This window comes from Gigantopelta aegis, chromosome 5 (genome assembly GCF_016097555.1).
Source record: "Gigantopelta aegis isolate Gae_Host chromosome 5, Gae_host_genome, whole genome shotgun sequence".
NCBI classification, from domain to species: domain Eukaryota; kingdom Metazoa; phylum Mollusca; class Gastropoda; order Neomphalida; family Peltospiridae; genus Gigantopelta; species Gigantopelta aegis.
Window position 1 is genome coordinate 818,050 of NC_054703.1, and position 25,126 is coordinate 843,175.

Below are 25,126 nucleotides of genomic sequence, written 5' to 3' on the forward strand. Positions count from 1 at the left end.
GTTGTTTTGCTCACCATCGATTTTCAAACCATAAGTATTGTTTTCAATCAAGAAAGAAAGAAATGTTTTATTTAACGACCCAATCAACACATTTTATTTACGGTTATATGGCGTCAAACATATGGTGAAGGACCACACAGATAATGAGAGAGGAAACCCGCTGTCGCCACTTCATGGGCTACTCTTTTCGATTAACAGCAAGGGATCTTTTATATGCACCATCCCACAGACCGGGTAGTACATACCATGACCTTTGATATACCAGCCGTGGTGCACTGCTTGGAACGAGAAATAGCCCAATGGGCCCACCGACGGGGATCGATCACACACCGACCACGCATCGTACGTACGAAATTATTTGAAGACAAAATCGAGTTTGGGCTTCATACAAATATTAAAACAACCAGAAACACATTGAATATACAGACACTGATATTCTAAACAAGAAAATATATCTAATATGTAAGTTTAATCGTAGAAATATTTTATTATTCGAAAACATCTTACAATGCAGCAAACTCGGGAATGTCCCTTTAAACCATCGACTACTTCCATTTCTTTTCCTTTTCTGTACTTTCAGTTTATTCAATCTTTTTCACAAACGTTCACTTTAATCAACGGATTGATTTATTTATTGAAAATTGAAGGCGCCATTATTGTACAATTTAAAGGGACATTTCTGAATTTGCTGCATTGTAAGATGTTTCCGAAAATTAAAATATTTCTACGATTAAACATACATATTAAATATATTTTCTTGTTTAGAATATCTGTGTCTGTATATTCAAATTGTTTCTGGTCGTCTTAATATTTGTAAGAAGCCCAAACTGGATTTTGTCTTCAAATAATTTCGTAAATATATTTTAGGAAATAAAATGAAATTTAACCTAGTACAAATAGTAGAACGATCAGAAACACGTTTAATATGCAGCCATAAGGTATTGTATTTCAAAATAGTTAGATAAAGATTTGTAATTGGTTTACAGAAATGATGGAGACAAATAATATAAATGAAAACATATTGTATCTAGAAATATCATAATAAGGAACTGGTTACTTTATATTTCCATTGGTCAATTTCTCATTAAAGGGACAGACATTGAAATCATACATTACTTATATTTTATTGTTTAGATTATCTATGTCCATACAACGGAAGTGTTTCTGGTCATGCTGGTGTTTCTAATACCACAACGTGCATTTTTCATATTTGTAAAACCGCGCTTGCGTCTGAGAAGTAACCGCTATGAAGACGAGTTCTAGTCTATTTTTGAGGGTATTTCCCTGTTTCAACGTCACAGACTCTTGTTTCGGTCTGTTGTAACTTTATCCAAATGTGTTACAAGTTTGTAGACTTAATAAAACTTAGTGTCCATGTTTACAGCTTAAAACTAGTATCTGCGCTTTTAATATGTTTGATTTGTTAATTAATTAATTAATTAGTTTTTGTTCTTATTTATTTATTTTGAATGCCAGTTACTTTATTTTATTAATTTTGTTTTGAAGGGGGGGGGGGGGGGGGGATCACCCAGTGGTGGATCACTCGTCAGAAGTGCAGTGGGTAGCAGGATCGAGCAACCTGATTGGAATTGGGATGTTTTTCCTCTGTCCCAACCAGCGAAGAAAATTAAGAAACTGACAAAACATTCTAATAAAATACATTTCTGTATATATGTGTTCCACTTTGTGAAAATGGTGAATTTAATATCTTTTTGTGCCGCACATGTATTTAAATGTGAAATAAAGGGTATATATTGAAAACTGTCTGATGTTTAAGGGATTATCTTCAGCTTGTTGATGAGCACATCAGTCGTAATAGAAATCCTGGCGACGTCTTCAGAGGGTGATCTCAACGTGTAGTCGTAAAGGTCTGCACCATTAACTATAATCTGAAATACGAAATGAAGATGCATGTTTGAACACAGCCATTATAAATATTTTGTGAATTTTAGTTTGAGTGTCCACCAACCAACCAACCAACCAACCAACCAAGACTCTATTTACGAGCCTATATCGACTGAAGGTTCAGATACGTCCATCACGATGTCTACCTCCGACAAATGTCGGTTGTATTGTTCGGGACAGAAAGGGCGTTGTTTGAATATTGCAGGCAATTTAGATTGTTGTATATTTAAAATGAGGGAAGGGGGTATTTAATATTTTTGAGTCTGTGCCAAAACATATAGGCTATTGCACATTAGTTAATTATTGACGCATTTTAGAACGGTCATTTGATCCAAAAAGAGAGAAAAAGGCAGAACAAGATAATTTAGCTTAATTTGATTATTTATAAAATTATAATTAAACTTTATTATCAGTTATATGCCCTATAGGGTGTATACTACCAAATCAAATCCCATAGACGACAATAGTAACATATGTGGCTAAAACTCCTACCTGCAACGTATCAACCGACATAAACGCCACGGATATAAATACTACCACCCCTTACACTTAAAGTGAATCAGAAAAAAATGGGGGTCAAGCTGCTCGTTTCTGAGATAACGGGTAGCGTCTATGACTACCCTAGTTTCGCACAAAATTCGAGTACTTTTTTTTACAGGTACCCCATACATGTTTCAAGCACAAGGCTACTTGACACATTGGTACTAGATGAAATAAAATTGCACTTTTTTTTTTACCCAGATGAAACTATTATTTTTTACAACCAACACACTCACATTTATAACCAATCACAGGACTTGTGGTGTTCACTTCTCTATCAAAAGTTGGGTGCACCTCCAACTTTGACCCAGCCGGAAGTTATTTGGTTTAGTACTACCTATACTGATAACATACATTTTTCAAAAAGTGTCCAGCTATGTGTCTTTATGACAACCAGGATCTGGTGTATTCTGACATAAACTGACAACCTCACTGAAACTGTTGTTTCTACAGTGCAACCTAATATAATGTACACCTCAAAAAGCATATATATTGCATATAGTTTTGTACAAATGCAATATGTCATATTAAACAACAAAATGTTTTAAAATAAAACTCCTGAAGATATTTACTTTCAGTTGGGTGTGTGTACTCAGGTATATATGTAGAGACAACAAAGATAGTCAGAGTACCTCTACCCCTTTAAAGAATTCCATTAAAACACATGCACTTGATTGACCCCTAGATTATGAAGACCTTAACAGGCACATCAAAGAAATATCAGTATTAAAAAAAGACACTGTCTGAGGAAGGAAACACAAACATGACTGTACCTGTATGAAGTAATGACTTAATGTCCTAAACATTAGTGTTGGGAGGAAATCCTGTATGCTGGGTGTGGGTGTCTTCAAGTTACCAGGTGTGGGAATTTCAAATCCATCGGCCATGCTGATTTTCATAATGAACCATCAAAACTATTGGCAGCCACCAATATTCCTGACTATATTTTATTTATAGCCTACTGTAGTTGGAGGTTTTATTAGTTGTGATATCTGGAATAATCATGCAGCTTTAACACATTTATTTTTGATTAATTACTGAAAAAAACTATTTTTAAATGACAAAATTACCCGAACATCTATTTTCTTGCATTATTTTCTAATCCGGATGAATACAATATGTACATTAGATGTATTCCTACAATCTGTAATCCAGCATTTTATTTAGCTAGTAACATTGGGTAATACAGCTTTAACAATAAAATAAATTATCAACTTAATCCAAAGTAGATAATCAAATCTGAAAAAATTGGTTCTGAATCTAGTATAAACTCAAAATGCTTTTCATGAGAGCTAACTAAGTGATTATTAAGAAAGAAAAATGATCTGGAGATCTAAGTATATGCTTAACAACCTTATTGTTATGTACAAATAAGAACAGAAGGCACAATAGTGACAACAAATTTAATTATGTTTTTGGTAAAGTTTTTCTTCAAATTTACTTTAAATTTTGCATAAAACTACAAATTTGTCTAAAATATAACTTAGCACCCTATAAATAAGTCAAAATGACAATAAAAATCAACTTCTTTACAAATTTCAGTTTTCAGAATTTCATACATAAAAAAATAACAATGTTAATGGCAACTAAAGACATTTACCCACTATTGGCACATGCTATTTTTAATATAAAAATAAATTGCTATTAAAATCTTAGTTCAGGTTGCCTATATATAATACCATAAGTTGTATATGGCAAGTCAAATACCATGTAAAAAGAAATTATTGAAATCTTTACAGTATTCATTATAGGCCAAAACCAACTTTTCTTCAGTGCTAACTTTAATTCAAACTCCATTCAGAGCCATGTACAGAGATTAGTGTCAAGGTCAAGGTCATTGTGAACTTGCATGATCGAGTGATGGCTAATTAATCAACCAGTATAGTTTAATTAAATAAAATGACAAAATCATAATATTTTTTATTATGTACTGAATATGTGCTATAGGGTGTATACTACCAAATCAAATCCCATAGACGACAATAGTAACATATGTGGCTAAAACTCCTACCTGCAACGTATCAACCGACATAAACGCCACGGATATAAATACTACCACCCCTTACACTTAAAGTGAATCAGAAAAAAATGGGGGTCAAGCTGCTCGTTTCTGAGATAACGGGTAGCGTCTATGACTACCCTAGTTTCGCACAAAATTCGAGTACTTTTTTTTACAGGTACCCCATACATGTTTCAAGCACACTACTACTTGACACATTGGTACTAGATGAAATAAAATTGCAATTTTTTTTTACCCAGATGAAACTATTATGTTTTACAACCAACACACTCACATTTATAACCAATCACAGGACTTGTGGTGTTCACTTCTCTATCAAAAGTTGGGTGTACCTCGAACTTTGACCCAGCCGGAAGTTATTTGGTTTAGTATTACCTTTAGCGTTCTAAGGTGAGCAACTGATTGAAATTACTCACAATCCAAGTAAAGACCCAGAGGTTAAAAATAACAAGAATATATTGTTATTATTTCTCCCTGTGACGGTACATGCTCTTAATTTCTTTTCGCCTGTGGCGATATTAATTGTTTTAGAAGGCCGTGTGCAGTTCCAATATGCACTTAGCTCAGGTGGGCACTTTGTTACGTAATACCTTCGCGCGACCGTGCATCCCAATATGCACTTAGTCCAGGTGTGGAGGCCATGTGGCCAGTAGTTACGTAATACCTCTGCGAGTGCAGTTTCGACGAACGTGATTTTGGCGACTAGGCGTCAGTAAGTCTGGCGATCTAAGAAAACTATGCCGGCGTGGTCGCTGTGGAAATATCACTTGATAGGGGGAGGGCCGCGATGTACCCCCAGGCGATATTCGGTTTTTATGATAAATAGCTAGGGTTTTAGACATATCGGGGAGAAACAAAAGGAAGGCTCCAGGGGATCGCTGTCCGTCCGGACTGGTAATTAGATATTTTCTGCCTTGTGTATAACCTTGATGTGATTGATGTGATTTGAAATATTTTAATACTGTATTATACCAATATTATTTAGACGGTGCTGCCGGTCATCTGACGCAGTAAACTGTAGGCTCACTGTCTAAATAATTATTAAAGCTTAGCCAGTCATCCTAGAGGACCTAGGTAAACTGTAGGTTATTGTCTTTATTGTGATAGGTACCAGTATTAATTCTGTGTTACAAGGTTACTGAATGAGTAGTAAGGGTTAATTAAAAATTAACCAGTTAGGAATAGAGTTGTAATTCCTTTATTAATTAAGTTCCCCTTGAAGCGTTTCTCAATTATCACACGTTATTGAACGAGTAGTAAGGGTTAATTAAAAATTAACCAGTTAGGAATAGAGTTGTAATTCCTTTATTAATTAAGTTCTCCTGGTAGCGTTTCTCAATTATCACACGTGTGGGTGTTGTGTCACGGTGAAGTGATTAGCATATTGTGTAAACTAGACACCTAGAGATTAACTAATTAAGTGATCAGTTCTGGGTTGTTATTATTTGTTGTTGTTAATTAACTACTGCGGCAGTACATTTGTCAGCGTAGGTTAATACAGATTCCAAAGTGTATTGTGTTTTTGTTGTGTTTTCTATTGAACTAAACGTGCTATAATAATATATACTTTATATAAGATCTTATCTCTGATCATACCTAGACGAGCCAGCGGGTATAACTGCCTGTTACAGAGAGATCTAATAGATATACAGTTAGGAGAGATATTTGGACAATCGTGTTTCATTCAGTTACGGGTATTATAGGATCCCCGTGACAGGAGTGAAAATTGGGGCGCTCGTCCCGGATCTGAAACGGGACATGCATATTTGAAAAAGAATTGTTTGTAAATAGGGGCTTTATAAATTATTTTTACAAATTGACTAGAAGTAGCAACGTTGTTCACTAGAAAATTAATTAAAAATAAGTGCGTCATATCTAAACATGGATATCTAAACAAAGAGAGAGATAGGGATAGAGAATTCCAGTTAGCAAAATTAAAAGTGGAACATGAGTTAAAGTTGAATACTGAAGAAGTTAGACGGGAAGCCGGAAATGGGTTTAACATGTCGGAGGCTTATAGATCAGTGCCTGTATTTGATGACCAGGAGGTAGTTTGTTCTTCCAACTTTTTGAACGGGCCGCTAAGCAGCTAAATTAGCCGCAGTCTAAGTGGACATTGTTAGCCGTGTCTAAGTTTAAGGGGTAGGCTAGTGTAGCTTATAATTCAATGAGTGACGAGCGAGCAAGTCAGTACGACCTAGTTAAGGCGGCAGTGTTGAGGGCTTATGAATTACGACCTGAGGATTATCGTTTACGGTATAGCGAGTTGAGAAAAACGCAGGGTCAGTCTTATAGTGAGTTTGTGGCTAAGAAGGCAGGTATGTTTGATAAATGGGTGATTTCTCATCAGGTAGAGTCATATACCGAGTTACGGGAGTTGTTGATCTTACAGGACATTAAAAATGGATTACCAGTTAGCTTACGTATTCATTTAGAGGATCGTGATGTCAAAAAGATAGAGGAGGCAGGCATAGTGGCAGATGATTACGTGTTAATACACAAAGCTCAGGCAGTACAGGGTAGCTCTTTACAACAGGGTGATAAGAAGAAATTTCAGCCAGGTTTTTCCCGGGAAGGTAACTATCGGGGAGAGTCATCTAGTTGGTCAGCTAGTCAGGCAAGGAATGCACCTGGTGGGCAAAGTAAGGATAAGCCTGCATTATCAGCCAATGCACGAACTTTTCGTCCACATTGCAGTAGGATAACCATCTTGTCGGGGACTGTTTTAAAAGGAAACGCGATAATGCGCAAGTGGTCGGTTTAGTGAGGTCAGCTCCGTTAACGAGAGAGTTAATGGTTAGTCCCATGACAGAGAAGGTAAACCCGTATGTGTCCACTGGTATGGTTTGTGATGTGAAACAAGAATTGAGTCCTAAGGCAATATCAATCTATCGAGATACCGGCTGTAGTCAGTCGCTGATAACGCAAGAGTGTTTAGCTGGTATTGAGAATTCAGATACAGGACGTAATTTGGCTTTAACCTCAGTTACTGGAGAAAATATGGTTGTCCGGTTACATAACGTTTTCTTGTGTTCGAAGTTTGTGACGGGACCAGTCATTATGGGTGTTGTAAAGGACTTGCCTGTTGAAAACATAGGAGTTTTGTTGGGTAATGATTTGACTAGTCAGTGTTGTCAGCCGAAATGTGACCAGTTGTTAATTAAAGACAGCGCTTTACCAGTAGAAGAGAGTGAGGTTGATGAGATTAGATATCCTGCGTGTATAAAGACTAGGGCTATGGCCAGAAGGGTAACACGAGACCCAGAGGATATTTGTGATTTGTCTGATACGTGTGTGAGCCATGAAATTGGAGTGGATGAGGTTATCAGTAAAATGGTAGATAAGTGAATTGAGGAATTAAATGTGGTGGAACCTGTTGATCTCCCGCAGAGGCTAAATGAACCAGTTGTGTTTGATAGAGGGGACTTACCTTGTAATAGACAAGAGTTAATACTAGAGCAGGGGGCTGATCCAAATTTGTTGGCAGCTCGCACTACATTGTTAACAGAGAGAGTATTAATGAATAAGAGAGTTATAGATAGGAGGTTGCCGGCGACCGAACTAGCTAGGAAGCAACTGAGCCATGCTCAGAGCAAAATAAAATTAGTGTTTGGTAGGAAGGCTAAGAGTCGGGAATTTAAACCAGGGGATAAAGTGCTGCTGTACCTTCCCATTAAACGGGGTTCATTACAGAACAGGTATTTTGGGCCCTATGTTGTGCTCAAACGGGTTAATGAGACAGGGTATGTGATAAACACTCCTGATGGGGTTAGGAAAAGTAGGTATTGTCACATCAATTTGCTAAAAGGTTATTTTGACAGACTGCCGATAGTTCCAGAGTTACCGGTCCAAATTGAGAGTCACTCAATTTCCTGTGATGACGTCAAGCCTGCAGAGATCAAATTAACCAACAGCCAGATTCTAGCAGACTTGAACCCCCAGCGAGCAAAGTTGACTACGTTGAAACAAGACAATGTTTCCATTTGTCAGGACCTTCCAACGGTTACCAATACCTTAATCCAGGATGTACGCTTGGAACCCAACGCTATACCGATTCGACAGCATGCCTATCGGAGAAAACCTGGAAAACGTGCGACACTGAAAAAGAAGGAAACGAAGTTCCAGTGGTCAGATGAATGCGAGAAGTCATTCAACCGTCTCAAGGAGATGCGCTACTCATCTCCCGTGATGGCAGCGCCAGACTACCGAATGCCTTTCAAACTAGCTGTGGATGCCAGTGACGTGGGAGCTGGAGCTGTGCTGTTCCAGGAAGACGAAAATGGGCTGGACCATCCTGTAAGTTTCTTCTCCAAAAAGTTTGACAAACACCAGGTGAACTATTCCACTATAGAGAAGGAAGCTTTGGCCATGGTACAAGCTCTGAAGCATTTTCAGATCTACGTGAAATCGGCAGTGCATCAAGTGGTGGTCTTTACTGATCATAATCCGCTCACTTTCATTCACAGAATGAAAGCCACCAACTAGAGAGTTTCGAGATGGAGTCTTCTCCTGCAGGAATTCCCAATTACCATTGAACATATCAAGGGCACATCCAATGTAATCGCTGATGCCCTGTCCCGAAGTTGAACGTTATGATAATGTGTTGACATTCTTAATTTCTGTTTTGTTTTTATATATTTATTGTATGCCAGGGACTCAGAGACTCAGTGTGATTACTGGTAGCCACCTTATTACGTCTTATAAATGCCCGGATGCGTCGGTTAACGCACATTTGTTTTATTGTAGTATATTTCCCTATTCCTAGAGTAGAGGAAATATCCTTTTTGAGGTGGGGGTGTGTGACGGTACATGCTCTTAATTTCTTTTCGCCTGTGGCGATATTAATTGTTTTAGAGGGCCGTGTGCAGTTCCAATATGCACTTAGCTCAGGTGGGCACTTTGTTACGTAATACCTTCGCGCGACCGTGCATCACAATATGCACTTAGTCCAGGTGTGGAGGCCATGTGGCCAGTAGTTACGTAATACCTCTGCGAGTGCGGTTTCGACGACCGTGATTTTGGCGACTAGGCGTCAGTAAGTCTGGCGATCTAAGAAAAATATGCCGGCGTGATCGCTGTGGAAATATCACTTGATAGGGGGAGGGCCGCGATGTACCCCCAGGCGATATTCGGTTTTTATGATAAATATATAGGGTTTTAGACTTATCGGGGAAAAACAAAAGGAAGGCTCCAGGGGATCGCTGTCCGTCCGGACTGGTAATTAGATATTTTCTGCCTTGTGTATAACCTTGATGTGATTGATGTGATTTTAAATATTTTAATACTGTATTATACCAATATTATTTAGACGGTGCTGCCGGTCATCTGACGCAGTAAACTGTAGGCTCACTGTCTAAATAATTATTAAAGCTTAGCCAGTCATCCTAGAGGACCTAGGTAAACTGTAGGTTATTGTCTTTATTGTGATAGGTACCAGTATTAATTCTGTGTTACAAGGTTACTGAATGAGTAGTAAGGGTTAATTAAAAATTAACCAGTTAGGAATAGAGTTGTAATTCCTTTATTAATTAAGTTCCCCTTGAAGCGTTTCTCAATTATCACACGTTATTGAACGAGTAGTAAGGGTTAATTAAAAATTAACCAGTTAGGAATAGAGTTGTAATTCCTTTATTAATTAAGTTCTCCTGGAAGCGTTTCTCAATTATCACACGTGTGAGTGTTGTGTCACGGTGAAGTGATTAGCATATTGTGTAAACTAGACACCTAGAGATTAACTAATTAAGTGATCAGTTCTGGGTTGTTATTATTTGTTGTTGTTAATTAACTACTGCGGCAGTACATTTGTCAGCGTAGGTTAATACAGATTCCAAAGTGTATTGTGTTTTTGTCGTGTTTTCTAGTGAACTAAACGTGCTATAATAATATATACTTTATATAAGATTTTATCTCTGATCATACCTAGACGAGCCAGCGGGTATAACTGCCTGTTACAGAGAGATCTAATAGATATACAGTTAGGAGAGATATTTGGACAATCGTGTTTCATTCAGTTACGGGTATTATAGGATCCCCGTGACACTCCCAAACTTATTTTTGTGTTTACGTCCAATTAAGGTTCAAGCGTGCTGTCCTGCGCACACACCTCAGCTATCTTGGCTGTCTCTCCAGGACAGTGGGTTAGTTGTTAGTTGGTTAGTGGTTAGTGAGAGACAAGAGGATTTAGTGGCCTTACACCTACCCATTGAAGCCTTAAGAACTCGCTCTGGGTTGGAGCCGGTACTGGGCTGCGAACCCTATACCTACCAGTCTGTTGTCCGATGGCTTAACCACTGCGCCACCGAGGCCGGTTTATATTGTTAAGACATCCGCCGTTCACCCCAAATGTTTGTAAAATCTTTAGTGTTTAAGAAAGGAAATGTTTTATTTAACGACGCACTCAACACATTTTATTTACGGATATATGGCCTCAGACATATGGTTAAGGACCACACAGATATTGAGAAAGGAAACCCGCTGTCGCCACTTCATGACCTACTCTTTTCAATTAGCAGCAAGGGATCTTTTATATGCACCATCCCACAGACAGGACAGCACATACCACAGCCTTTGATGTACCAGTCGTAGTGCACTGGCTGGAACGAGAAATAGCCCAATGGGCCCACCGACAAGGATCGATCCCAGACCGACCGCGCATCGAGCGAGCGTTTTACCACTGAGCTACGTCCCGCACCTTTCAGTATTTAAGAACCCTGGGCATTGCTAGTCAGAAGACTACACAGCTGGATTAAAACCTAATATTAAAGCGGCTATGTCTGGAATATTTTTTATTATTTAAACATTTAGAACAGAAAATCCCATTACGTTTGGTGCATATAAGACGCCGCACTCCGAATTGGTTTCACTACACTGGCTTTTCCAAGTTAAAAATAAACCCACTATTTTGAAAATGGGACACTTTTGCCGGGCTCCCTCTGGGCTAAAAATAGTACGGTTCGGCTATTGTTGCATTACAAAAACCGAGCGGATTCTAGCAGCCAATTCCTAGCAGCCAATTACGCTAGCAGCCAATTTCAGCAGACCCTCATGGCGACGATCTAAACACCGGACTCATACGCATTTCGATTGTTACTTGTATTTCACACACTTTTATACACACTGTTATGCTAATTTTTAATTATTCACTACAACTTAAGAATTTTAGAGTTTTAAAGAGTATCTTTATATAATAACAACACAAAAACAAAATAACAACCAAGACTCATTTTGACAGTCTTATTGTTACTAATATCCGTATAAATACAACTTAACCGTTTTATTAAGCACTTTTATATCTGAAGTATCACTTAAAAAATCCGTCTGTACTACGGTAATATAGGATGTCCAACTAGTATCGTATAGCCCACATCACAACACTCATTATAAAAGGCGTAATGGTCCGGTGTTTAGAACGTCGCCATGCGTGTCTGCTGAAATTGGCTGCTAGCGTAATTGGCTGCTAGGAAGTGGCTGCTAGAATGCGCTCGGTATTACAAAATGGCGAGAATTGTTCTAACTGGCTAGTAAGCATTTGACGATATGCGTTAATGACGACAACTTGCGAGTGAATTAAAAGTGCAGTTATGCTTGTATTTGAACTTAGAACTTGACTGTATACGATTGAAACCAGACATTGCAGCTTTAAAAATATGCATATCATACATTAGTTCGAATATAGGCATGCCCATATTTATGTTAAAATGGGTTATAAAAATTAAATACAACCAGTGTGCCAATGTATGTATGTATGTATGAATCTATCTATCTATCTATCTATCTATATAGACACGCTTTATTTTTAAAATTGGAAGTCTTCTTGTTAAAAGTCATAAAAAAAATACGGCAAAACAAACTCGCAGTGATGAGGCTATATATACGACAACCGTATAATGTATTTTTCAATTTTATATAAACGACCGCCGTGTATAGAGACTTAGCAAATGAAGGCCGGCTATATACATGGCAAATAATAAACAATATATTATTTCATGACGAAAATAACTGAATACGCTGAAATAAAATAATAAACAGTCGGAACATGAACTCACCATTTATTATTATTATTATTATTATTATTATCATTAGTTTTTTTTAGTTTTTTTATCAAGTGCGTGTGCATGGAATTTAGCAGGGATAGAGTCTAGACGGTTACAACGCTATAGTGCTTGGTTCAAAAACGGATAACGTTTCCCAGTGTCACCAATGTGGCATACGACCAGTCAGTCGTTTTTCGTTAAACGTTTGCAAATTATTTTGACTAATTCGCAAAGTGGTCATTCGTTTTAATGTATAGCGTAAAAAAGCCAGTATAGGGGCCTACTGTCACATGTTTTGCCATCCAGAGGTTGGCTTAATTATTACTTAACCCAGTTGAATCCAGTTCTACGTGTAGGGACAAGTTAATCTTGCATTTGTATAGCCACCCCACCCCTAGATAAAACACCGTCCTTCCACCCCAAAACTACCACAAAAAGGTAGTAGTAGGCTAATAATAATAATAATAATAATAATAATAACTGTGTATTATTATTATTATTATTATTATTATTATTATTACATGTATTATAATGTTGGTAAAATCACGTCGCGGTGGGGTGGGCGGGGGCGGTTGTTATAGAAACATTTAGAGCCCGGGAGTGGTCTCGGCGTTACTGGTATAAAAAAATATGTAATTTGAGATTTACTGCCCCTTGCAATTTTGCGCATTTGAAATATGACTAAATACAGCAAAATAACCTTTTAGTCATACAATGTATTTATTTGCGGTAAAATTTACTTTTTAAAACATGTACGTAAGGAGCCTCAGAATTGCAATCGGTTTAAAATTATTAAGTTCAAGCCCTGTTGGTTGTTGTTATTGTTATTATTATTATTATTTTAATTTATTATTATTATTTTTTTTTAATACTGTGGGGGCAATATTACGCTATTCATATGTCTATGGAAACCGTTCACAAAAGGGTCCGCTAGATTCATATACTCCCCCCCCCCCCCCACACACACACACTCCCTTGTTCAGAAAACGTACTTAGTATGTATTCCTCCTGTTCCAGATTGTTCGGTAATATGGATCAGTCAAATACTTATTTACCGCCTAAATACATTTTTGCTGTGAATATAGCCAGCCCTCGTTCGCGGTGGTTATATACACGGCCGTCGTATATGTAGTCACATCGTATATAAACACCGTCTAGTTCAGAGTATTCTTTAAAAATGTAACAAGTCCTATTCCAAGTCAGCTGTTATGGCATATTTTGCATATTAATGAATTTAATAAGGTGGAAAATGAAGGTGTTTGTGATCTAGATGTTTATAGGGTTTTTTTGCGTACAACTAACGATAAATTTACCTATAGGCCTAGATGCAAAGGCGTAACTAGTCGGGATTGTCGACGTTTAACATGCTTCTGTTAATAAAATAAATTAATATATAAGCTTATTATCATTCACTACATGTTTTTATTAATTTTTATTAACTTTTTTTTTTTTTTTTTTTTTCTTTTCTATTTACCCTACGTCGCAGAGGACGGTCAAAGTTCTCGTTACACAAGCTTGGTAAATCGTTTTGACACTGCGGTTATTTGGGGGTTACCCATCACGTGACTACAAAAATAATACGTCACACCTCTTCGCTCCAAATAGCCGTTATTTTTTCCTTCATTATGGACCGTTGACATAATTCAATTATTTTTACAAAATATCAGTAATAAGTGGGTTATGTTAGTTATGTAGATGGTTAAATTAAATACTTTTAGCGACAAATCAAATGTATATATTTTCAGATAATACTTTGTTAGGTAATTAATTAGGTGAACATCCGTGACAGAGCACGTTTAAGATATCGGCTTTATCCTGCGATGGTTAGAATGGCGAATGCAGCGAGGTTCTGCCGAGCTGCATTCACTATTCGACCTAAGCAGAATAAAGCCGATATCTTAAGACAGTAAACAGTTATTTCTTTTATCCTGCAATCCTACAGGAATAGTCGAAAAATCATTATTTATTCTTTTCTTTTTTTTTTGTGTACGCAAATCGAGTACAGTCAACCTAGTATGACGTCATGCAAGATACATGACGTCATTCTTTGTAAGACAGTCTGCTACATTCAAAACGCGTTTCTAAACTCTAATTCATAAATAAATATACAACTGTTGTATTGTTATCGCAAACTAAAAGTTATTTGCATTTACTGTACTTTAACAAATGATTTAAAGAGTGTATTTATTGAAAATATAGTCTGAAATACTGGGCCCATATTTTCGAAGCAATCATTAGCCTACGAAATCGTAAAATCATCGTAAGCTATGACGTCACTATGGTGTGTCACTACATCACACGCCATAGTGACGTCATAGCTTACGATGATTTCACGATTTCGTAGGCTAAGATAGCTTCGAAAATATGGGCCCTGGAGTCCAAACGGTCTCATGTCACGTGACCTATATTTGGCGGTCAGTGATAAAAAATATAGAGATTGATCTAGTCATCATATCTTGCCAATGTATACAGTGATTGCAGGATAAATACACACACACACACACACACACACACACACACATATATATATATATACACACACACACACACAGAGTCAAACCTGTCTTAGCGGCCACCTGTAATCAGCGGTCACCTGCCTTAAGCGGCTACTTTTCCTCCCAAACGATTTCTAATGTAAATGAACCTGTAATAAGCGGTCACCTGTCTAACGCGGCCAAAGTGATATTTTAACAACAGCGATAAGGTGCAGCAAATAACCGATCTTCAGACCTTCAGGAATACTAGTATCCATTCAGTCCCGACATCTCTACCGTGTATCAATTAAGAAAGTATGACTCTGGAATGCATCTAATTGCCTCTGGGCAGGCTACGCTTGACATTTGTAGATTCACTTACTATAATAATACACCACATGAAGCAGGAATTAAATAATTAAATGGAAAAAGAAAACAAACTTGTTAAAAACGGTTAATTTAATACATTACATTTACATTATTTCTGTCAGAAGTTTATTTATAGTCAACTGTGAAGCATACATCCGTTTATTAGCAGTATAGACGGTAAAACAAGAACAAATGTTTTAAAGACTATATATATAGAATTCAAAGGTTATTTGCCCGTTACTGTAACTCTCGCCGTTAATCTCGATCCGTTAATCTCCCTACAAATTCTACATTCAGTCGAGATGTAAAGGTTATCAATAAAAAAAGAAAAGAAAATAGAAGCCAAAATTATTCCCCCCCCACCCCCCCCCCCCCCCCCTGCTACCGGCCTGTTTAAGCGGCGATTTGTATCTACTACATTGTTTGCATTACCTTAAATATCCCGGGAAGTAGCTTTACGCGGATTTCGAAAGGAACAAGTTCGTCAAATGGAAATGATGGAGCCTCTTCTTCGGTTCCCCACACACCATCGATCATTGAGTTGAACACGACTATCTTCACCTGATTGTAGACCGTAAACCGTATATTCACATGCAAAGGAACATTCACCACATCCACGAAGTTAATGCTAAATCTGAAAATAATAATAATAATAAATAATAACAATTAAAGGGACATTCCTGAGTTTGCTGCAATTTGTTATCGACTAACAAAGACTTTTTAACGATTGTAATTACATATCAAATATATTTTTGCATAAAATGTTAGTGTCTGTATATTAAACGTGTTTCTGATCGTTCTAATATTTTACTAGGTTAAATTTCATTTTATTTCCTAAAAGACAAAATCCAGTTTAGGTTTGTTACAAATATTAAGATGACCAGAAACACATTGAATATATAGACACTGACATTCTAAACAAAAAATATATTTAATTTGTAAGTTTAATCGTAGAAATAGTTTATTAGTCAGAAACATCTTACAATGCAGCAAACTCAGGAATGTCCCTTTAACTGAACATTCTGTCTTGTTCCCGGGAACCATCCGTCATAGGTAAAGTCACGTGATTTTCCAGCAACAATATAAAATAGTATCTCTGCACAAGGCGGTTCAAAGGGTGTTCCAACAAGGTCGTGGATGCCTTAAAGCGACTGCCCCTAGTTTATGCCATTCTAAGATGATTCTAACAACATTTGTATGGACAAAAATGACATACTAAATTTTATTTCATTTCAACTTATTTTGGTGCTTATATCCAATTAAGGTTCAAGCACGCTGTCCTGGGCACACACTTCAACTATATGGACTCTCTGTTCAGGACAGTGGGTTAGTTGTTAGTTGTTAGTGAGAGATAAGAGAGTGTAGTGGCCTACCCATTGAACCCTTAAGAACTTTCTCTGGGTTGGAGTACCTACCAGCCTGTAGTCTGATGGCTTAACCAGGCACTGCGCCACCGAGGCCGGTACATACTAAATACAGATTCTTGTTTAGAATATATCAGCGTCTGTATATTCAAGTGTTTCTGGTCGTCCACTAGATACGGACTCCGAATAATTTCGTACGTACGAGAAAGATATACATTAAGAGATAAAATTGTAATTAAAAACAAAAAATGCAATGCCAAAAGCTACATATAAGCGAACTTGTATCTACCTTTGTTTATTTGAAAAGGTGGTCACTGAGTCCACCGTCTTACTAACGGACTGCAGTTTGTACCATGAAGAAGTCGATTTTCCGACTTCTTCCAACGTGATTTTTTGCCATTTCTCTGTTATTGTATCGTGCAGTTTGGCTCTCGGTGAATATTCAGACACGACGGATAAAAAATATTATTGTTAGTATATGGTAAGGCAGAGATGAATATTACTTCTAGCATGCAGGCAATTGAATTTCAGGACATCTAGTTTTCAAACTTTTACGGGGGAGTATAACCCCGAACCCCCTAGAAACTTTGCTTTGCGCCTTCAATATCAGTCAACCTCCCCCTTGCTTCCGTCGTGTCTGATATCGCCGTGCCGTCAACAATGGCAGATAAATAAGTACCTATTGACGTCGCGTTTGTACTAACAACTTTGACTCTGTTGTTGTTTCAGCAATATTTGATGCATTGGGCCTGCAATTTTCACTGAATGTGGCAAATATGCTTACAGTAATGAGTGTGAAATATTGAAACTACAGACCCCATACTTTTGTTTACACAATTCAATATTCAGTAGTGTTATCATTTTTGTAGGGCAACTAAATTGTTGTAGTCTCAGCATTCACATAATTCAATATTATGTATTAAGTCATTATATTTTCAGCATTCATCATATAATTCAATATTATACACTAAATCATTATATTTCTAGCATTCATGTAATATAATTCAGGTTTATATATTATACTAACTTACATTTTTAGCATCCATATTATTCAATATTATATAATTAAATTTCTGTTACATTCATTACAACGTAACGTCATCCGATTGGTCCAGACGTAGCAACGGGAGTTTGTTCATTTTTCGATGAACGTAAAAATTACGTCGTCAGGGAACGTCATATGTGATGACGTCATTTTATATCGGCAAGCTGTCTTAATGAGCGTTATTGTTTATGAATAAAACAAATATTTCAAAATAAAGTATGACGTTTTAGTGTTATTATTAGCATGTATCATTCAAATTTAATTATAAGTATTGTCTGTTATTTCTTTTACGTTCATCTGGGTATGAACAAAAAAAATCATCCGCAAACTTATGTGAGAACGGCTTCGCCGATTCACACAGTTTGCGGATGATTTTTTTTGTTCATACCCCGATGAACGTAAAAGAAACAACAGACAATCCTTAAATATACTAAAGGGCAAAAGTTATTGTGACATGGATTGTTTGGAGTAATAAATTTGTGAATGGATTTATGGATGTAAACCAGAGAAAATGTGCATGAAACAGCTCGAAGAAATGCAACCAAGCAGTTGTTGCAGTGATTGCATGCTTTGTGCAAGAAACATGGAATATTCGGGAGAAATCCTGTCCAGCGTTCACCATAAAAGGTCAGACATTCACTCGCACATCATTGCCACTCTGTCCAGCCTTCAGAAGTCCAGAAGTCAGAAAAAACACCATTAGTGATGCAATTTCGTCACGCCAACGAATCTGGGATGTCGCAGCGTGACGTCGCACATCAATTCAACGTCCACAGAAACACGAAATGACGCTTATGGCAACAATATAAACAAAACAACCATGTCAGGGACCGTCCCCGTAGCGGCGGGCAACCACCCGTGACAACCCCTCGCCAAGACACATGGATCCTAACCATGGATCTGCGAAACAGGCATTCGCAGGAACTTTCTCCATCGTTTAGTGGCCTCAACGAGACGACGGTGCCAGGCCTGTACCAGGTACACACTCGCTGCTCCCTTCTAGTGATGTGGCTCATTTGGATATGACAGGTGCCCCCTTTTCGTGGACTATTGCTCGTTACAATACCTTCGGACATTTCTCTTTCCATATTATAACGTTGCATACACGGCAGTAAAAAGTTATCATCAATTATATTTGTCTTTTGTGTGTCACAATCACGTTTGCCTTTAGTATATTAAGATCGATGACAGTCACTTTTCGCGGCCTTGTTTTCGTACAGAATAATATACAATATCTTACCCTAATTTTACTTGAAATCCATATTTCGTAAACGGTACGATTTGTTTTAATCACAAGATTATCTCCAAAAACATTCAGGTGCATTAGTAATATTAAAAAAAAAAAAATCAATTTTTCCAGCGTTCTGCAAACGGAAACGTCATGTACCTGGTTTATGATTATTGTAAGGAGATACAAAGTGACCTCCTTGGAATACTGACGTAATTCAAATTCAAAATTAGCTATATTATTACAATGCTTCACCACATTAAAATAAAAACGGGTTTACTAACCTTGACCCCTGTAGAAATTCTATAACACACAAACAACGCTGTTTACAGGTCGATATTCTTTATTTTTCATAATGCTGCACACACCTATTAAGTTTAAAGCTGCAGTGTCTGGAATAGTTTTATTATTTAAGCATTTAGAATAGATGATCCAGTTCTGTTTGGTACATAAAAGGCCCACCACATCGCTATAGTTTCACAATGCTCGCTTATCTACATTATCCAGGTCAATTGCAAACCCAATGGCCAGCTTGTTTTTCTTCAATTAGTGGGACGCCAGTAGAGCTGGGAATTTACGCGATTTGCGCAGGCGCTGAGCTTCTCACGTGAGTTTGAACAAATTTAACTGTCTTGATTTAGGGGTCGTCTCATACCTCCAAAATATATTTATATCCATACAGGTATGGTACAATACCTGTCCAGGGGTCGGTGGCGGTTTGCCTTGAAAGTTTGACAGTGACCAGCGGTTGGCATACACGTTACATGTAAGGGGGTGTTAATAATTACGTAACACTCTAGTGGTAGAGGAAGAGGGCGGTATGTTCGATATAGGTAACATTTATGAAGACTATATGTTATTTCTATTCATTACTTAGACCTAAAAATGTGGTGGGTTTTTTTTAATGCGCGGTCGGTGTAGGATCAATCCCCATCGGCGGGATTGTTCCAGCCATTGCGCCATGTCTGGTATATAAAAGGCCATGGTATGTGATATCCTGTCTGTGGGATGGTACATATAAATGATCCCTTGCTAAAAAAAAAAAAAATAATAATAATAAAATATTTTTAAAATGTAGTGGGTTTACAAGGCGCGTGTGCAGGGATTTCAGCGGGGTTGGGGGTTATACACTGCGTTGAGCGAAGTTTATATGTGGCCATGTTCCCCCAGATAAAAAAATTTCAATTTGTTTTGTTTATCTTGGTCAGGGAAAGGTTTCGACCCCCAATACCCCCCCCCCCCTCGTGCACATGCGCCCGTTTCCTCTCTTAGATTATATGTCAAAATTACCAAACGTTTGACATCCAAAAGCAGATGATTATTAAATCAATATGCCATAACACTGATGACGTTAAACAAAACAAACTAACTTTATCCTTTCCAAACGAAATAATATTTAATTTGAATTTGTTGATTTTACTACACGTAAAATTAAAAAGTGAAAACGGTCATTTTCTATTTTAGTATATTTTATTAAAAATATATACATGATCAATGTGTTATACAAACTAAACTTTGAAATTTCTAATACTTTATAAAATATTAATTCTTAAATAGGAAGGTACGATTATTGATAGTACGGTCATTTTCAAGATCAAAACCCGTTTTAACGAAAGAATAGTACGTATCCTCAACCGAACGTTCTTTGTACAGCGCAAGAATTCTCATTTCATTTTTTGAGACGAACCCTACAATTTCAAATCCGCAAACGCACCTGGTAACTGAAATTGACAACAGGCTGTCGTTTGTGGTTTGCCGAGCAATGGCCGCACAGGCGACGAATCGAGCATATACTTTTGACGTTCTCCGTTCTAAGCGAACAAACACGAATTTTTTAAAAGTGCAGTTGAACTTGTATTTCATATTTGTGCATGATATTATTATATGGTAACCAGACACTGTAACTTTAAGTGATAAACGATCAAAGAAATAAAAAGTACCGTTTGCCAAATATATCATATCAAAACATTACCGTTGGATATGCTATATTTATTGTGTACGAAGGCAAATAAACAAGGGTCCAAAAAGTGACTGTCGTCGACCGTAAGCGCTTGCATTTATAGCATTCATATAATTCAATATTATATTAAATGATTATATTTTCAGATTCATATTATTCAATACTGTATGTTAAATTATTATATACTCTTAAAAAAAAGTAGGGGAACCTGAAATATTAAAACATACCTTTTGACCACAGACATCCTAGTAAATAACGTTCAGGTCTGTTTATCAACACACCGAAACGCATTCCATAGTTTGCACGTGCATCACGCAGTTGCCTCGTACACGTGCGTGGGGTGTCATTCTCGATTTGGACAATTTCCAGGAAGGTCCATTAATAACTGTGGAGCATTATTTCTGTCAATCCTTTTCATTCTGTTGATCATACAGTTGTTAATTCACTATTATCATATAACTATTCCCCACAGCTAATATACCTTACAATTTTAGCAATTGTAAATTCTTATTACAGTTCCCCTACTTTTTTTGAAGAGAATATGTTCAGCATTCATATTTTTAGTAATTAACTATTATATTTTCAGCGTTATGCTGGAATATAAATAGAAACGTTAATTATGACGCTTCTCATTATTGCAATAGAAAACGTGTCGAAAACGAACATTACAAAGAAAGAAAAAAGATTTGTTGTTAATTCTAGTAGAAACAATATCTCACTCTTCAGCTGAAGCCTTCGGTGTTCCGTTGAAGATCACCTCCCACCCATCTCTCATGGGTTCTGGTAGATCTGCTTTGAAAAATGTGTTCTGTAAAATGAATTTAGAAACAGTGTTATTTATTTAAAATACTGAGGAGAGATACAGGTAATCCATCTGGCTAATGCTACTGAGGATCGGCTAAGGACGAACTTCTGATGGAGGTTCATCGAAGCAAAAGCATCCTGTCGACAGAGATACGATGTTGATCAAGAAATATTTGTTTGTCATATAGAAGTTTCTTTTGTTTAACGACACAGCCAGAGCACGTTGATTAATTAATCAGAAGCTATTGGATGTCAAACATTCAATGGTAATTCTGACTCGTAGTCATCAGAGGAAACCCGCTACATTTCTATGCAGTTTCCCACAGACAGGAAAGGAAAACATATACCACGGCCTTTGTCCAGTTGTGGTGCAGCTGAATGGACCGACCGAGGTGGTTCGATCACCCGAAGCAAGCACTCAACCGACTGAGCTAAATGCCGCCCCTTTTCATATAGATTAATGCATTATAAGTTTTCCTTAGGATCTTAGTATATCAAGTCTCAACAATATTGTTTTCTATTCTTGTTTTGACACGCATATTATGTTGCAGTAAGCTATCCCAAACACATATCAACAAACTGCATCATTAATGCTATAGTGTGTGTGTGGTTGTTGGTGGTGTGTTGTTTTGCTGTGCTATATTGTGGGTTTTTTTTTTTTTTACCTCATTTCTCCATTCCACCTGACGACACGCCCCAAATCCGCCCCACTGTCCGTTGGAGTCACACCTGGCTGAACTGCTGTTTCCAAACAATTGGAACAAGTCGTTACACTCCACAGACGCTACGCTGTTCAAAATGGAGGACTCGTATGTAACATCGCCATTGTCTACTGATGGACTCCCGCAATCCACAAGGCCTGCAATTATACACATGTGTATAATAATTGTTATTGAACTTTATTAAACGTTAGTAACAGACTACAATAACATTTTGATATATGGCTGAAAGGTACACAACGTAGGATGACAATGATAAGAAAAACCTTTTGAAATTAAAAGACAAAAAGAAAACAAGAAAATAAATCATAGAAAACGTACAACAACATCCACAAAACACACCTGTAACAGCGAAATATTCATGTAATGCTTCAAACTCTGTTCCAAAGACACAATACGTAGAACATGTTCCATTTTCATCATACGTGAAGAGAACACACCGATCATCACTTGAACAAACGCGAGAACAGTCCAGCCGACTCGGAACCACACCATTCCAAAGATCGCAAGCATTCTGTATCACTGGGATATCGGACACCTTTCGAAACATTTTCTCTTTGAACGGAATTGTTCCTGGTATGAAAATAATAGTAAATAAGTTAAATATAATATCGTGTAGGACTGTGCCAAGCATGTTATGTATTGAAGAATTATCTCAAATAGCCGTGGTCGGAGTTTTAAAACAGTTGCTGGTCACAGCATGCCTACAGTCTGAGTAGTCTTATATAGTCTCTTATAGAGGTAGGAAATAAGGAAGTGTTTTATTTAACGACGAACTCAACACATATTTTGTTTACGGTTATATGGCGTAGGAGTATCTTATTGAAGTCGATACACACAAATCGAACTCCCTGTGTTGGGAAATGCCTGACACAGAGGTTGCAGATTGAACATCCAATTATATTTGAGCCGGTTTGTTTTGATAATTGGTATCTATGTTAAAGGGACATACCCTAGTTTTTAAACACTAACGCATATTTTTGACTATTATAACCGTTTTAGATAACTTAAATCATACTTTACTTAGATTTGATTGTGTATATTATCAATTTCCGTACATTCGAAGTGTTTTTGGTCATCCTGGTGTTTTTAATATCACAAAATGCATTTCTTATATTTTTAAAAACACACGTGCGTCTGAGAAGTAACAGTTATAGAGTTGAGTTTTAGTCCATTCATAGAGGGTATTTCATCATTTCAAAGTCAGAGACCCGTGTTTCACTCAGTTGTAACTTGATCCAAATGTGTTACAGGTTTTGTAGATTAACTAAACTTTGTGTTAATTTTCACAGGTTGAAACTAGGGTCTCTTCCTTTAAAGGGACATTCCTGAGTTTGATGTTATCGACTAACAGAGACATTTTAACGATTGCAATTACATATCAAATATATATTTTTTTTCTGTATAAACTATTAGTGTCTGTATATTACACGTATTTCTGATCGTTCTAACATAATTTTATTTTATTTCCTAAAATATTGTTTTTTCGAACGTACGAAATTATTTGAACACACAACCCAGTTTGGGCTTCTTGGCAATATTAAGACGACCAGAAACACGTTGAATATAGCAGAAATTAATACTGTAAACAAGAAAACATATTTAATATGTAAGTTTAATCGTAGGAATATTTTATTAGTCGGAAATATCTTACAATGCAGCAAAATCAGGAATGTCCCTTTAAACGATCATACGGGCGTACGAGACAGGGGGCAGGCAGTTAACTTCCCCCGCCCTCTAATGCTAGAGGAAAATCTCAAATCATGCATTACAGTTTTGTTGTCAGAACTGTGCTACACAACAATGAGTGAATCTGCGTTGTGTAGGGATACGGCCTTGATCATGCATTACAGTTTTGTTGTCAGAACTGTGCTACACAACAATGAGTGAATCTGCGTTGTGTAGGGATACGGCCTTGATCATGCATTACAGTTTTGTTGTCAGAACTGTGCTACACAACAATGAGTGAATCTGCGTTGTGTAGGGATACGGCCTTGATCATGCATTACAGTTTTGTTGTCAGAACTGTGCTACACAACAATGAGTGAATCTGCGTTGTGTAGGGATACGGCCTTGATCATGCATTACAGTTTTGTTGTCAGAACTGTGCTACACAACAATGAGTGAATCTGCGTTGTGTAGGGATACGGCCTTGATCATGCATTACAGTTTTGTTGTCAGAACTGTGCTACACAACAATGAGTGAATCTGCGTTGTGTAGGGATACGGCCTTGATCATGTCTTACAGTTTTGTTGTCAGAACTGCTACACAACAATGAGTGAATCTGCGTTGTGTAGAGATACGGCCCTGATCATGCATTACGGTTGTGTCTTTCAGACTTAAAGGCACTTCGCCCTCAAAATATTTTTGAGCAATAATTTCCGTCAAATACCTACAGTGTCTTACTTCATATTTCATACATTTACTATTCAAATATGTGTGCGCAGTGATATGTCATTTCTTTTACGAAAACTATAGAAAAGGATATTTTCGGTATCTGTTCTGGCAGTCCTCCTTTAAACGGAGTTTGAACAATACATTGCAGCTGTTATCAGCTCTCCTCTGTAGACAAAGCATCTGGCAGTGAGGTAAGGCTGCATACCATCACGACTCTATCATAATTTCTTTTGGAATCAGTCTTGTGCAAAGATACGGTATTGAACT

General features: G+C 37.2%; 1 protein-coding gene across 1 annotated transcript; it reads right to left on the reverse strand.

The window, feature by feature from the left end:
* Positions 1 to 1,772: 1,772 nt before the first annotated feature.
* On the reverse strand, positions 1,773 to 23,147 carry LOC121373449. Its single transcript, XM_041500110.1, has 5 exons — positions 22,804 to 23,147; positions 22,408 to 22,601; positions 21,658 to 21,746; positions 15,774 to 15,975; positions 1,773 to 1,889 (listed from the first exon to the last, which is right to left on the reverse strand). The coding sequence occupies exons 1-5, from the start codon at positions 23,093 to 23,095 to the stop codon at positions 1,773 to 1,775; spliced, it is 894 nt and encodes a 297-aa protein (XP_041356044.1). The 5' UTR covers positions 23,096 to 23,147.
* Positions 23,148 to 25,126: the final 1,979 nt, after the last annotated feature.

Bases quoted from the DNA above. Each gene is read 5' to 3' on its own strand.
- LOC121373449 (XM_041500110.1), bottom strand. From the start codon at position 23,095: ATGCTTGGCACAGTCCTACACGATATTATATTTAACTTATTTACTATT. The intron at 22,602-22,803 runs GTGTGTTTTGTG...GTATAATTGCAG, and splicing joins TGAATATTTCGCTGTTACAG to GCCTTGTGGATTGCGGGAGT. The intron at 15,976-21,657 runs GTGAGATATTGT...TATTATTTTCAG, and splicing joins CCGAAGGCTTCAGCTGAAGA to ATTTAGCATTAACTTCGTGG.